This window comes from Lissotriton vulgaris, chromosome 3_1, assembly GCF_964263255.1.
Source record: "Lissotriton vulgaris chromosome 3_1, aLisVul1.2, whole genome shotgun sequence".
Lineage (NCBI taxonomy): Eukaryota > Metazoa > Chordata > Amphibia > Caudata > Salamandridae > Lissotriton > Lissotriton vulgaris.
Window position 1 is genome coordinate 1,250,704,255 of NC_141689.1, and position 13,390 is coordinate 1,250,717,644.

The window sequence follows — 13,390 nt, forward strand, 5'->3', positions numbered from 1 at the left end:
AACCCTGTGTCTACCTTTCCCATTTCTCTACCATTCATTCCCCTCTTTCTACCTCAGCTCTCTCTCCCCTGACAGTCCCTAACTAACCGTTTAAGCTCGTAGTTAACCCTCACCATTGGTTATACCTCACCTCTGCCTCTGCTCTTTCTTGCTTCTTCAACCTCCTCACCTGTATCACAGTCACCACACCTTGAACTTTGGAAAGAGTGGCACGGAAAAACCACCACAAACTAGAGCTTCCCGTCCTCCACCAGTGTCAAAACAAAGCATCAACAAGTACTGATTCGGACATTTTATTTTGGGCTCAGATCTAGATTTTGTTTGTCTTGTAACAATATTTTGATTCAATGCCTAACCAACTCCTCCCAGTGTAGAAAAGACATGGTGAAGGCAACTCAATGGATGTTTGTTGCAGTAGTGCACAGTGTTAAAATAAGACACGTACACATAGCACGTGTAAGTGTAGCTTTAACGGCTAGAGACTCAATATCCCCCTTCACAACTGACATCCTTACTGCAAAAGGGAAAATCAAAGCCTATTCTGAGGATTTTCACAATTGCGCCACGTGAAATCTGAAAAGACTCTCCTTCATTCTCTTCCTCTTCCTTCTCCAGTCCCCCTTCTCTGATCTTTCTGTTTGTACATTACTCCTGCTAAACAGACAGTGACTAACAGCTGTCCACAGCTGTAAACACGGTGGAAGGCACAGAAAAGAGAAGAACAGAGAGGTAAGGAGAAGGGTTTGAAAAGAGGGTTGAAGCAGAGGGGATAGAGGTGAGTTAGGGACAGGGAGGGAGAAATGTAAGATAGAGAAAGGTGAGGCAGCCAGAAAGAAAGATACAGACAGTATAGATAGGTGAAGTTTTAGAGTGTGCAGGTGTGAGCTAGAGATAGCGAGATGGAAATATAGAAAGACTAAGAGGGGTGTGGTCCAACAAGGGTGAAGTATAGCAAAAGGTAAGGTAGAAAGAGAGGTGGGTTAGTGAATGGAAGATGCAGTCATAGGTGAGAGAGCATGAGAAGCATGGAGGTGTGTACTTAAGAGTGGCAGAGTTATGAGAGGGGGTATACACAAAGTATGTTACGAAGGGTAGTGAGGAAGCGAGGGAGGTTGCGAGAGGGCTGAAAGTAAGAAAGAGCTGAGGTATCCAGATCAATAGGGTTCCATTGATGGTCGAGGTTCTGGGCCTTTGTTCAATGTGTCCATGCCTTAAAAGACTCTGAACTTCACTCTTTCAGCAATCAAACTCCGTTTTGAAACTACCTTATTCTCTTCTGTCAATGATTGCCTAACTTGCCTTCCTAACCTCTTTTATGTGCACCTTTGCTGCATCGTATCTACTTTCCACCCAAACTCTGCATAACTCCTGAAAAGGTCTTTTGGTTTCACTTTTCCCTCCTTCGCCCCAAGTGATGTTGTTCTTTTAGCTTTAATGCGGCGAAGTTATGGAATCTTCTGATTTCTTGTACCACTTGTCACCTAAACCACAAATCCTAAAAACTGATCTCGAACATTCTTCTGCTTTTTCAGGCGTCTCTCACCTCCCTGCCCTCTTCTGAGCATAGAATCACTCTTCATCTAAAATGTAGAGCAGTAAGGCCCTTTGGGGAAATGATTAAAATAAATTGTACACGAAATAGCTCACGAGTAACCACCCTGGCATCTCCATGTCTGCGCACACGATTACGCCCAGGCCAGCTTTCTATTTCCCATCAAATGTGGGTGATGCTTCGATTAATCTGGGATCAGCTGAACCAGGGGCACTTCTTGAGAGTAACGGTAGAGCAGTGCTTAATTTAGCCCGGTGGTTGCAGGTGGTCTGCATCAAAACTCATTCTTGGGAACTCAGAATTATTTTTCATCCTTAGACTTTGACCTGTAGGGTGTGAAAGAGAAAGGCAGAAAGGGAAAAATAAGGGAGAAGAGAAAGATAGGTAAAGAGTGACAGAGAGAAAGCAAGGGTGAGACAGACGCTGAAAGAGTTAAATAAAGGGGCATTGCAGTGTCTGGGGGAGGAAGAAAAGGACATGTGGTGGAATCGAAACGGAGCAGCATTAGTGTTTGCCATCACCGCATCACACAGCACCAGCGATGGGCTCCTAAGACATTTGGGCCCAGGCCTTTAAGTGGGCCGGGTCCTGCCAGTGCTCAGCACCGCATTTCTAAAAAGCAGGCTCTGAGACGGGTCTCTATCGGGCTCGCCATTTTTGCCCTCACCCTCAGTGATGAAAAATCTTAACTACGCAGCAGGACCACCCTTCACTGCCTTTGACGGTACTTCAGAGAGACTCATTATAGTTTTTTCACAGTCTCATCCTTTCAGAACAGAGGCGTTTTCAATACTATATACAACAAAGCCATAGTGGTTGCTTGTTTATGTTATGCAACTAACAACCATTGGAAAAGCCAATAGTCCTGGCTTGTTGTAAGCATAATGTTACTTGTATCATACATCTGGATGCAATGACAGAAGCAGCACAATCCCAGTCGAGCGGCACACTATGCTAAGAACAGATTTTTAGCTTATATGTTTTTAAGCCACTCCCTTAATTACATCGGCCACGCCTCTTTGAGAGAACACCAATTTTTTCATTCCACTTAACACCTTGGCTGCTAGGCGTATTCCCCCTCCTGTGCTGGGAATTACCATTTTGCTGTTTCCATGACGAGCTCAGCTCGTCATCAGCACACGACACCCGTGGGTGATGACGAGCTGAGCTCGTCATCCGCATCGAAAGGGTTAAACCCCTGCTTGGGCCTCTGCACTTATTTGAACAAATTAACCTCTGCATGTTCTGGAAGATAAGACACAGGCATTGGTTGCAAACTCTACTACCAACCATGGGTCACGCTGCGGGGCTTTCTCCATTTTGTTTGTCCACCACGTGGCATATGCTATGCCTGTGAAGCCGCTGTAGTTGAGCAAGTGGCCTGAAACAACCTGCCCTTTCCTGATGAAGATGTCAGCTGCACGTGTCCGATGTCATCTGCACGAGGCTTGCCTGGAAGCTTCTTCTGTGCGTCACAAAGCATCTCGGTCAGCACGCGCGCTAGCTTGGATCTCACCAGAACATGACACGCATTGTCATTTTGCTCAGCAGTGTCCTCGAGACATCCAATTGTTCAAGGGCCAGAACAGCAACTGCTGATTAGTAAAACTGAACAAACTCGCGACACCGTGTAATGTACATGAAATGTGTACGTATATAAAGAACATACGCACTGGTATTTTACGCAGTATTAGACCAGCTGTGAGTAGGGTGACCAACTGTCATGGGTGCAAATTCAGGACGGTGAGTGTAAAAATTGAGGACAAAGGGTCAAAATTCAGGACAAAAATTCAGAACAGGGGGTAAAAATTCAGGACAAATCTTCGGGACAAAAGGTAGGTTTTACAGACACATCAAAGGAGGTCGCGCAATAGTATATAAGTAATCCCATTTATATCCAAACATATTCATCCATTTGCAAACCTAGCCATTGTGTATCCTCCCTGCCATCATTTCACTCATCCATCCCTCCATCCACACTTTCACTCATCCATCCATCCACCTTTTCACCCTATCCATCCGTACACTAATCCATCCACTCTTCCATCCAGCCATTTCCAGCTATTGTTTCACTTACTCATCCATCCAGTCACTCATCCTTCCACCCATTCACCTTTTCAGTCATCCACCCATCCTCCCTTTCTCTCTCCATTGACCCTTTCACTTAGCTATCCTTCCTTCCATCCATCCACCCATCCTTCTACTCATCCACTCATGAGTCCATCCATTGACCCTATCACTCATCCATCCTTTCTCTCATCCATCCACCCATTCACTCACCGATCATCCACCTTTTCACTCATCCATCCATCCTTTCGCCTATTATCCATCTATTCACCTTTTCAAAAATCCATTCATCCATCCATCCCTTCACTTACTCACTCGCCAACCTTTTCATATTAATTATGAGCTGAGCCTTCGTCTGCAGAGTGCCAGACAGAAGAGACCCATCAAAAATGTCACACTTGCTGTAGTTCCTAAAGCAAGGGGTGGGGTGGGGGAGGGTTCACTATGCCCCTGCACATAGGCAATCTGAAAAAGTAGAAGGCATGAGTCATGCATGATGCACAGTGCTAGGACGTAAGGTGACTGCGATATGGTGTTGTTTCCGGGGCTTTAAGCGGGATGAAAAAAAGGGGGGGCGTCTCTCAAAAGGGAGTGTTCGATGTAATTAAGGGCGGGGCTTAAAACACCTAAACTAAAAATCTGGGTTTAGCTTTAGAATAGTGTGCCACTGGACTGGTATTTTGCCTCTTCTGCCATTGTATCCAGATAAATAACAAGTAACGGTACACCTACAACAAGCCAGAAGTATTGGCTTTGTCAATGGTTGTTAGATGCATAAACTAAAAATTAAGCAACCGTGGGTTTGTTCAATATAATATTGAAACTGCACTTTTCTAAAATGATGAGACCGAAAGAACTCTAGCCCGAGCCTCTTCTTTTCAACTTGTTTCACCAGCTTCTTTGAATGTACTGGATTCTGGAGCAGCATTTGCGTGTTTGCACATTCCTTTCAACTAACAAAATGCGCTGCCCTAGACCGAGGCAAGAAGAGGCCCACCGCATGCAGTAACACTCCAGACGGGCCCATTGTCATTCTGTATGTGGCAATCGTCAGCCCCAAAAAGAATGACAATGGGCAGATGGGGCTGCTCTTTTGCTCCGGGAGGTGTGCTCAGCGGCCCCATCAAGGTGCTAAGGCTTCTCGCAGGGGAGCAGTGCTGCTCCCCTGCGATGGCCAAAATTACGGACAAAAGACGTCCGTAAAAAGTATCCTCACGGACAACGGACGCGAGGTCCAATTTACGGACTGTCCGTGGAATTTACGGATGGTTGGTCACCCTAACTGTGAGGCAGCAGAGCACTGTCCATTACATGAGGGCTTGAGAGATGTTCTACAAGTTTGTGTACATAAACACATTGCAGGCACAAGGAGATTAAGTGATTTGCCCAGAATCAAGAATCACACAATGTTGAGTCTAGCGCTGAGGCCAGGACTTTTTAAAAACATTTTTTTTAAAGAGTTTTATATAGCGCAAACTAGACCTGAGACATTGGGTATCAGAGCACTTTACATGAGCACCAGTTTCGTTACAGACGGACACATTCATTTTTGTTAGGCACAGTAAGATTACGTGATTTGCCCAGGACCACAGGATGTTGAGCGTCGTTGCCGAGACTCAAACCCGGTTCCCCAGCTTCGAGGTCAACAGCTCTAACCGTAAGGCTACATCCTCTGCCCACGACTTGAAGCTAGATTCTCAAGATCCAGGGACAGCAGCTCGAGCTGATAGGCCATATATCCTCCCCCAAACGTTGTCAGGATTTACCTATGTACTGGGCCATATGTACGAGGAGAGCGAATTGAGTAAAATATACCTCCTTTACCCGTATGTTGCCTCTGTCTCTGTTATTGATTGCTATCCATATTGACAATGGTGCGGCTTGATATATCATTCAATCTTGTATACTTACCTCCTGCTTCAAATTTAAGCTGTATTATTTCCATAACCTGACATTGGGTATTTATCACCAGGCCAATGAGATTAAGTGCTCATAAAATAAGTAAGGCGGGCCAGGATTCAGTTCCAGACTTTGTCGGGCCAGTAACCCACGCATCAAGGAATGCCTTACAAACTGAATCCTCCAAATCTAGGCTAGTAATTACATCGGCTGACTTAGTTCTTCCACCTGTGACCCATCTGGGCCCTTCTTCTGTCTCTATTTCACCTTGTAAATCAGAGGAGCAAAGATATGACATCAGTTCGACGCCACCTCTGCTCTTATCATCACCAGCATTGTATTTGGTGTTAAAATTGCTGATTCTGGTAAAGCAAAAATAGGATTACATCATACTTCACAAGAAGGTCTGCGGATCAACATACAGCCCAGCAAAATTGTGACATTGACTTATGGCGGGCCCTAGGCTTAATTGTACCATCTTTGTTGCCTGAAGGATTATCTAGATGACCCCTCTTCAGGCGAATAATTAAAGGATGATTCTCTTAACCTAACGTGTTATTTGTAAAGTGCACATTCACCCAAGGGTGACTAACAGATGTTTAATTGTTACCCAACTCAATGGTACTCATGTTATCAACCTCAGAAGGACGAAAGGTGGAGTGGACCCACCAGGATTTAGACCTGTGACAATGAGTTCGAACACAGGCCCCTACAGTTGCCGCATTAGGCCACTTAGACACCCGAATCTAACAACAGAGGGTATAGCAGGTATGGCCACCTGTACCTCCCTTTCTCTTCCCACGCCAATAGATACTGCAGCCCTGTTCCATTATTAACACTTCCAGCAGGAAATGCACTCAAGATTCTAATGCTTCAGAGGCCAGAGCAGCGGCAATACCAGCTGCCCAGTCAGCACAATATGCAGAACTGTGGATGCAACCCGGAAACTTAAACCACCTTGCTGCACAAAATGGATGCCCAACCGATGGCCTTATAGGATATGGGCGTTTATTTTAAGACAACTGATAGGAGAATGGGCTTAATGGAGGAAGTGGTCACGGATTCAAAAGAAATCAAGACCATAAAATGAATGTATATAGTTGTTCAGCAATCATAGCTAAGCTTGGTGAATTTCCAGCTATTATTCAGTCCATTTAAAGAAAAATGCAAAAGGAGCAGTGGTAACAATCTAAAGGCACAGGCTTTCATAAAGTCTGCAACTATTAAAACTGGTGAACCCATTCCAGATACCAAGGAACCGAAGATCTATGAGGGAAGGCACCGCCTTGACTGCTCTACCAATGCACATGCCCAAGCGGCTTTTTATGACACACACAAAAGCTTTCTTGCAAAAATACATTACATTTACAGTACAAGCCAAAGAGAAGATAAAAGACCAAAAAGAGAGATAAACCTGCTGTACTACCTATAAAATGTAAAACGGCTTCTTTGGCTCTTTATGTGGGGTAACTCTGAGTTTCAGGCATGCTTCAGAGTTTCAAAAGATCATAAAGCTTTTTCTTAGGTCACTGTTATATCTTGACCCCGGTACTACTTTTGCAGCACTAAACTTGAATTGGGGCTGCACAGTATTGAATCGCTCACACGAGTCAAACCTATTCTTTTTGTGGACGAATATGGCAGTCTCTTACTATCTAAACTCGGCCCTTGGCATTTTAAACGTAAAGGGCTTTAGGGAATTTCACTTGCTGACTCTACCCAAAAACAACAGGCTGTATTGAGTACTGGAAGACCACTTCCTCATTGGCTAAATTAAGTATCCAAATCTTCAGCGGAAAATTTGGGAAAAACGTACAGGTCTCGAGTATATGCTCAGCAAGGGAAAAAAGTTGGTTGTGTTTTTACCTGGACTTTAATATACCTAAGTTGTCGAGTACCCATTCAGATTTAATACCACCAGTGGCTAAGAGAATACCTTGGGCCTGATTACACGTAAAGTTGCTATTCGTCGCACCTGGTAAGTAACGATACCCAGGGGTCTGTTATTTATCGGGTGCTATAAATAGCACCTTTTACAAGTTATTGTGGAATAACATATGGATTATGGTGTTTAACACACCAAAATCTGCATGGTATGGTAAATACCGCACGTATTTCCCCTGTTAAATTTTGGCAGGTTTAAGCCACCAAAATGTAACGCATGTTTGGTTATTTAATGCATTTGATAAATTATTGGATGTGTAAATAAAACCAAACTCGTAATTCCGTCCTGTGTGGTTTGCGAATGCAATGGAATTAACCGCCTAACTTTGTTTCAGATCCTTTATGTTAATTTCAGGCTGGGTATTTTACCTGTTTTTGTATACAGTAGAAAATGGAGTAGAAATAAGGTCCACTTATAATTCTGCTTGTGCAATTTAGGCGGATGAGAAACACTGAAACTTTTTATGCTACTCAGTACAAGAAAGCAGTCTCTAAGGAAAAATACTTTCTGCCCTTTGTTCCGAAAATATAAAGAAAGGTATTGTAATGAGGCAATGTCTTTGTGTCACCAGGCTGAGCTAACGTATTTTTTGATGGTAGTAACATATAGTGCCTCAAAATGGCGTCTAAGCAGCATTGGCTGTTTGAAAACGTTCTTCTTACATTTCTATTGTCTTTGAATTGTGCTGATTAATCTATGATTGTTTAATTGTTGTTTTAAATTAAAAAATATTTTTTAATACATCGTGTTTTAAAGGTACGGTCAGTGCCTAGCGATTATTGGGGCTTTAGGATGGCTACTGAATACAAATCAATTGATTGTAATTTTATATCCACATTTTTATTATGACCCATTCTGTGATCGATTACTTTTTATATGAATGGTACATGCGTGTAGCTTATGATGTCAGTGCTCCAATAGTAATGTAATTTTAACGGCATGGCGTTTTTCAAGCGGACACAATTCTCAATAACCTAAAGTAAGTCAAAGCACCTAATAATGTATTAAAAATGGACAGCAGTGAGTCATCTCGAGACCAAACCTGTCTTGACGCACTGTCCCAGTTAGTTCCCAAGAAGTTCCGATAATAAACAATGGCGGAGATCTTCCAAGGAGATCCACGAATATAGGCGCCTATTAGGATGGCGGACAGACCTGCGTCGGTCCGCCACCCCGAGGTGGAGGGACCGTCCCCAGGGGCAGCGGCGGTCCCTCCGGTGGAATTAGGATGTGACCGCCACCCTGGCGGTCACATCCCGTATATTTAACATTGCGGCGGGTGCTGCTTTAAGCAGCACCCGCCGCAAAGTTAAATATGCATGCTGTGCATTTGCATGCACAAAGCGGCAGGCATCGCGCGGTGCCTGCCGCATTGTGCATGCAAATGCAGGGTGGTGCCATAGGTACCCCCCATGTGCACCCCCCACCCCCCCTTCACCCTGGGGGCCCGCAATGGGCCCCCAAAGAAAAGACCGTATGCCTTTCCGTGGCAGCATTGTCGCCACGGAAAGGCATGTCATGAAGCACATCCTAATATGGCTGGCGGTGTCTGATAGACACCGCCACCATATTAGAGCTTTTCCGCCACGGTCGGAAGCCAACCGCGGCGGAAAATCGGCAGACCGTCTCCCCGTCCGCCGATGACCCCCCAGCCATCCTAATGTGGCGGGGGGTCTTTTCATTCACTGCAGCGGTGAACCCGCATCCTCCAGCCCGGCGGTGGCTTCCGCCGGCCCGGAGGATGCGGATTCACCGCAATCCTAATCGAGCACATAGTCTGTCTAGATGATTATGTTAAGTACCATGTTCAAGACTGGGCTTGGGTCTATTCTTAATTATGTACAATCTCTACTTTGTGAATCGTGTATTTTTGAGAATCTGACACAAGCAGGACAGCTTCAAAAGCAGGTGAGATCCGGAGGCAGATAGAGATTTACTTCATGGATCGCTGAACTTTTACTCCAATGTAGACTGTATATATATATATATATATATATATATATATATATATATATATATATATATATATATATATATATATATATATATATATATATATATACACACACACACATATATATATCTCACACACAAAAGAGTTTCCCCCTTGAAAGAGCCAGCACACAAGTGAATTAAAGTTGTGGAATTCTTTTACTGAAGGTTGCTGAGATGAGAAGTGAAACCAATTCACAGCTGCAAATTAAAACAAAAGCCTGACGCGTTTCATGACTGTAGCACTTTCTCGAAGGCAATGTTCAAAAGAGATCGGCTTCGCCGCGGGTGCAACTTGAATTATAAGTCTGAAGTCCCGCCCGATGGGCGGGGCCAGACACATGGCCTTCTGGCTCCTGTAGTTGCACTAAAGTATTGCTCCAGTGAGCTGGCGCGCTGTCTCCAATTAAATTACAAAATCCATACCCCAGTGGGTTGCTGCGTTATTCCACCTGCTTCTCACAGCACGTGTCTTGCTCCAGAATCCAACACTCGTTCTCAAAGGCACATGCCAGGTGACATGCACAGGAACTGCAACGCAGCGGGGCTCTTTCACGGCCGGGACCAGCCGTAATTTAATCTCACACACAAAAGAGTTTCCCCCTTGAAAGAGCCAGCACACAAGTGAATTAAAGTTGTGGAATTCTTTTACTGAAGGTTGCTGAGATGAGAAGTGAAACCAATTCACAGCTGCAAATTAAAACAAAAGCCTGACGCGTTTCGTGACTGTAGCACTTTCTCGAAGGCAATGTTCAAAAGAGATCGGCTTCGCCACGGGTGCAACTTGAATTATAAGTCTGAAGTCCCGCCCGATGGGCATGGCCAGACACATGGCCTTCTGGCTCCTGTAGTTACCTGGGACCCTGTATGAGGAGACTTTTTTACTGCTGGAGCATTGACTTTCAGGAAGGCAAGGTCACGGAGGGACACACTTACGAGCAGCTACCAGGGCAAAAAGCCCTCTATCCAGCTATCCATGAACCTTCAAGGGTTCTTTCCCTGCGGAAAATGCAAGGCGTGCTCCAGCAGTAAAAAAGTCTCCTCATACAGGGTTCCAGGTATGGACAAACCAAAAAAGATCAAAAAATTTCTGACATGCAGTACTCCATACACGGTATACTGCCTGGTCTGTCCCTGTGAACTCCAGTATGTTGGAAGTACCATCCATGATACCAAGAAACGAGTCCTTGAACACAGTAGGGCCATACAAAACTGTGACATGACCTATCCGGTAGCCCGTCACTTCCAACAGAAACACAAGAGTGATAGGGAACTGCTGAGATTCTATATATTAGACCATGTCCCAATACACCCAAGGGGGGGGGCGTGATAGATTAATGATGCTGCGAAGACTGGAGTCTCGCTACATCATTGATCTACAAGAAAGCACCCGGAAGGCCTTAACACCCATGAAGAACTGGCGGTACATTTGGGAAAACAATAGGTCCAAAAATACAATACGGATAATGGTTGTGTGATGGTCAATGTAAAGATAAGGAAATTAAAACTGAAATAGTTAAGGAATGCGATTATGTAATGTTTGCATTTATATGTGGGCATATTTGTAATTAGAGATATAAATGAATTATGTAAAGACAGGGCCCATACAGGGCCAGATTGAAGGACAAATACTGCGGAGAGGGGAAATTGGTCATAAGCCCATCCAGGGCGTTATTGCAACGTATTGTAACATTGTGATGATTGCATATAATGTTTACGAATCAGTAGGATGAACTGTAATATATTGTTCATCTGTAATGATGCCATGGCGGATTGCTGGCTGTAAATGTCTGTATATGACCATGCCAAGATGGCGCTCATACTTTTTGCGGGTTTGCCCTCTTTCTATGTAAAATAAAAATGGCTGCCTCAGACGCGCACTTTACCATCAATAAAGGCAAAACGCCGAAACGTGTCTGGTCGCTGTGGGTTTGAAATAAAACTGTGAACCCGCTCCTGAGAGTGCTTCCTCTTTTCTTTGAAACACGAGGCGAGTCAGAGCTTCAATATATATATATATATATATATATATATATATATATATATATATATATATATATATATATATATATGTATATATATATATATATATATATATATATATATATTTCCCTCATGCAATCAGCTGTGTACTGTAAATATGCTCATTCAGTAGAACATAGCTACCAATTTGAGGCCATAGCATGAAATGGCTTTCAAAACTCACCATGGTGGTGGTGGCATTCATCACCCAATCGATTGGTCCCGCAGTGGTCATGTTGAACAGAGAACTATTGGCTGAAATAGAAGAGAGCATGTGTGAACACAACCGGGAGCTTGACATGGGAGTGTATGTCTCAAGAGCACAACACAGTATATATAGAAAAAAACACAGAAACAGTGAGAACAAATTACGTGTTCATGTTAACTTGCAATACTTCCGGGTTCTAATATCCAAATGCAGTCATTTTAAAGCACAGACAGCCTTCTAAGCTGCAGACGTGGTTAAATAAATCATATTTTTTCCTAAAATAGAGGTTACACAAAAATGTGTGTGATCGGGACGGTAGGACATGAGCCACTAATCAATTCTAAAAGGGCCCAAGCTATTCTCTTGGTAAGGGTGTCCCCGCTTGCACTGCTCCTGCTGATGTCTAAGTTTCTGCATAGAAACATTTCAGAGCTGCCTGTCGGTTAAAGTGGTATCAAGGAGTAAGGGCTGCTTGATGCTTAACTCTGGTAAAATAGCCACTTTTTTACTACCTGTCTTTTTGGCTTGGCTCACTGCCTACCTCCATCCTCTGATCTCCCTGCTACAATAACCAGATATCCATTTGATGGGACTCTTTCACTGCCACTTGCTCTTCAGAATGACAATGATCCTGGCCTTGCTGCCATGGAGACTGGTTGTCAATGCTACAACTCCATCCCTTCTTAAATATGGGTGTTTAGTGTACTTAGGTGCTCCCATTTCTTGGCCCAGTTTCATCATTGTCTAGGGTGATACCAGAAGATAAATTTGAGTTTTTTTGTGCTGCAACTCAGTGGCTAGCCACCTTCACAAGCCTCCAGGGCTTTCTTGGGCTTCAAGGACTTGCGTCAGGCCATTCCTGCTTACCACCCATGCTCAATAAATACACTCCTTTGCACTACTTGATTCTCATGTGTGGGCCCTTTATAAATCCCCAAATGAGATGCATGACGAAAGGAGAATGCTCTTTCTCAAACCGTGTGTCCAAAACAGAATTCTTTGCTTCCCAGTTGAGACTGTTCTGTAACTGCCTCTGTTTTTAAAAGGGCTCTTGCACCTGGCTCATGATTTAGGCAGTTATTATGAGTGCATCTGTAATTCCGATACTGTAATTATGGGATGCAAAATGAATGCGACATTAAAGATGTGAATTCGTAATGAAGGAAAAACCCCAGGTACCGGTGTTTCTCTACTAATTCTGGTGGATTTTGTCAGGGTTTTCTTGGTGAAATGTATGGAGAAAAAATCGCGAGTCAAGCATTTTCTGTGCAATTTTAATATGTATGTGGTAGGTAGCTTAGTGTAGTTTTCCGCTCTGCATAGTCAGCGATTGTGGTCAACAGCAGGGACTGTAATACCAGAGGTGCCCGGGAGGTACCCGTGTGTGCCCATTCCTTGCGTCCCCAAAGGCTCTTTGATGTTATAGAAGGGACTGCAGATGCTCAGCAGCCCCTTCTATGACAAGAATCGCGCTGGTGCACATTTTAGACTGTGTGATCATGAGGGGAAATGCCTCTATGCAAATGAGGAATCGCTTTGCCTTTGCACCGGTGTGGTATTGCGAACGCAGGTACAGAGGCAAATAGTCAGGAAGCACACCGACTGAGCACCAAAAAGTGGTGGCACACTGTCAATGTTCCAGAGGTACCCAAGGAAATCACTCACTGCACTCACCTGCAGTTGTTCTCAGACACGCCTCTGAAAT

The 13,390-nt window shown here is 44.1% G+C and overlaps 1 protein-coding gene across 5 annotated transcripts in view; it reads right to left on the reverse strand.

Annotated features, from left to right (window-relative positions):
- The window catches only part of SLC4A4 (solute carrier family 4 member 4), a 710,971-nt gene that overhangs the window by 77,251 nt on the left and 620,330 nt on the right, over positions 1–13,390 (reverse strand). For all 5 annotated transcript variants that reach the window (XM_086961758.1, XM_086961762.1, XM_086961760.1 and 2 more), the window contains one exon: positions 11,662–11,732. In XM_086961758.1, the coding sequence (XP_086817884.1) occupies positions 11,662–11,732 (71 nt within the window). The remainder of the gene's footprint in view (positions 1–11,661; positions 11,733–13,390) is intronic.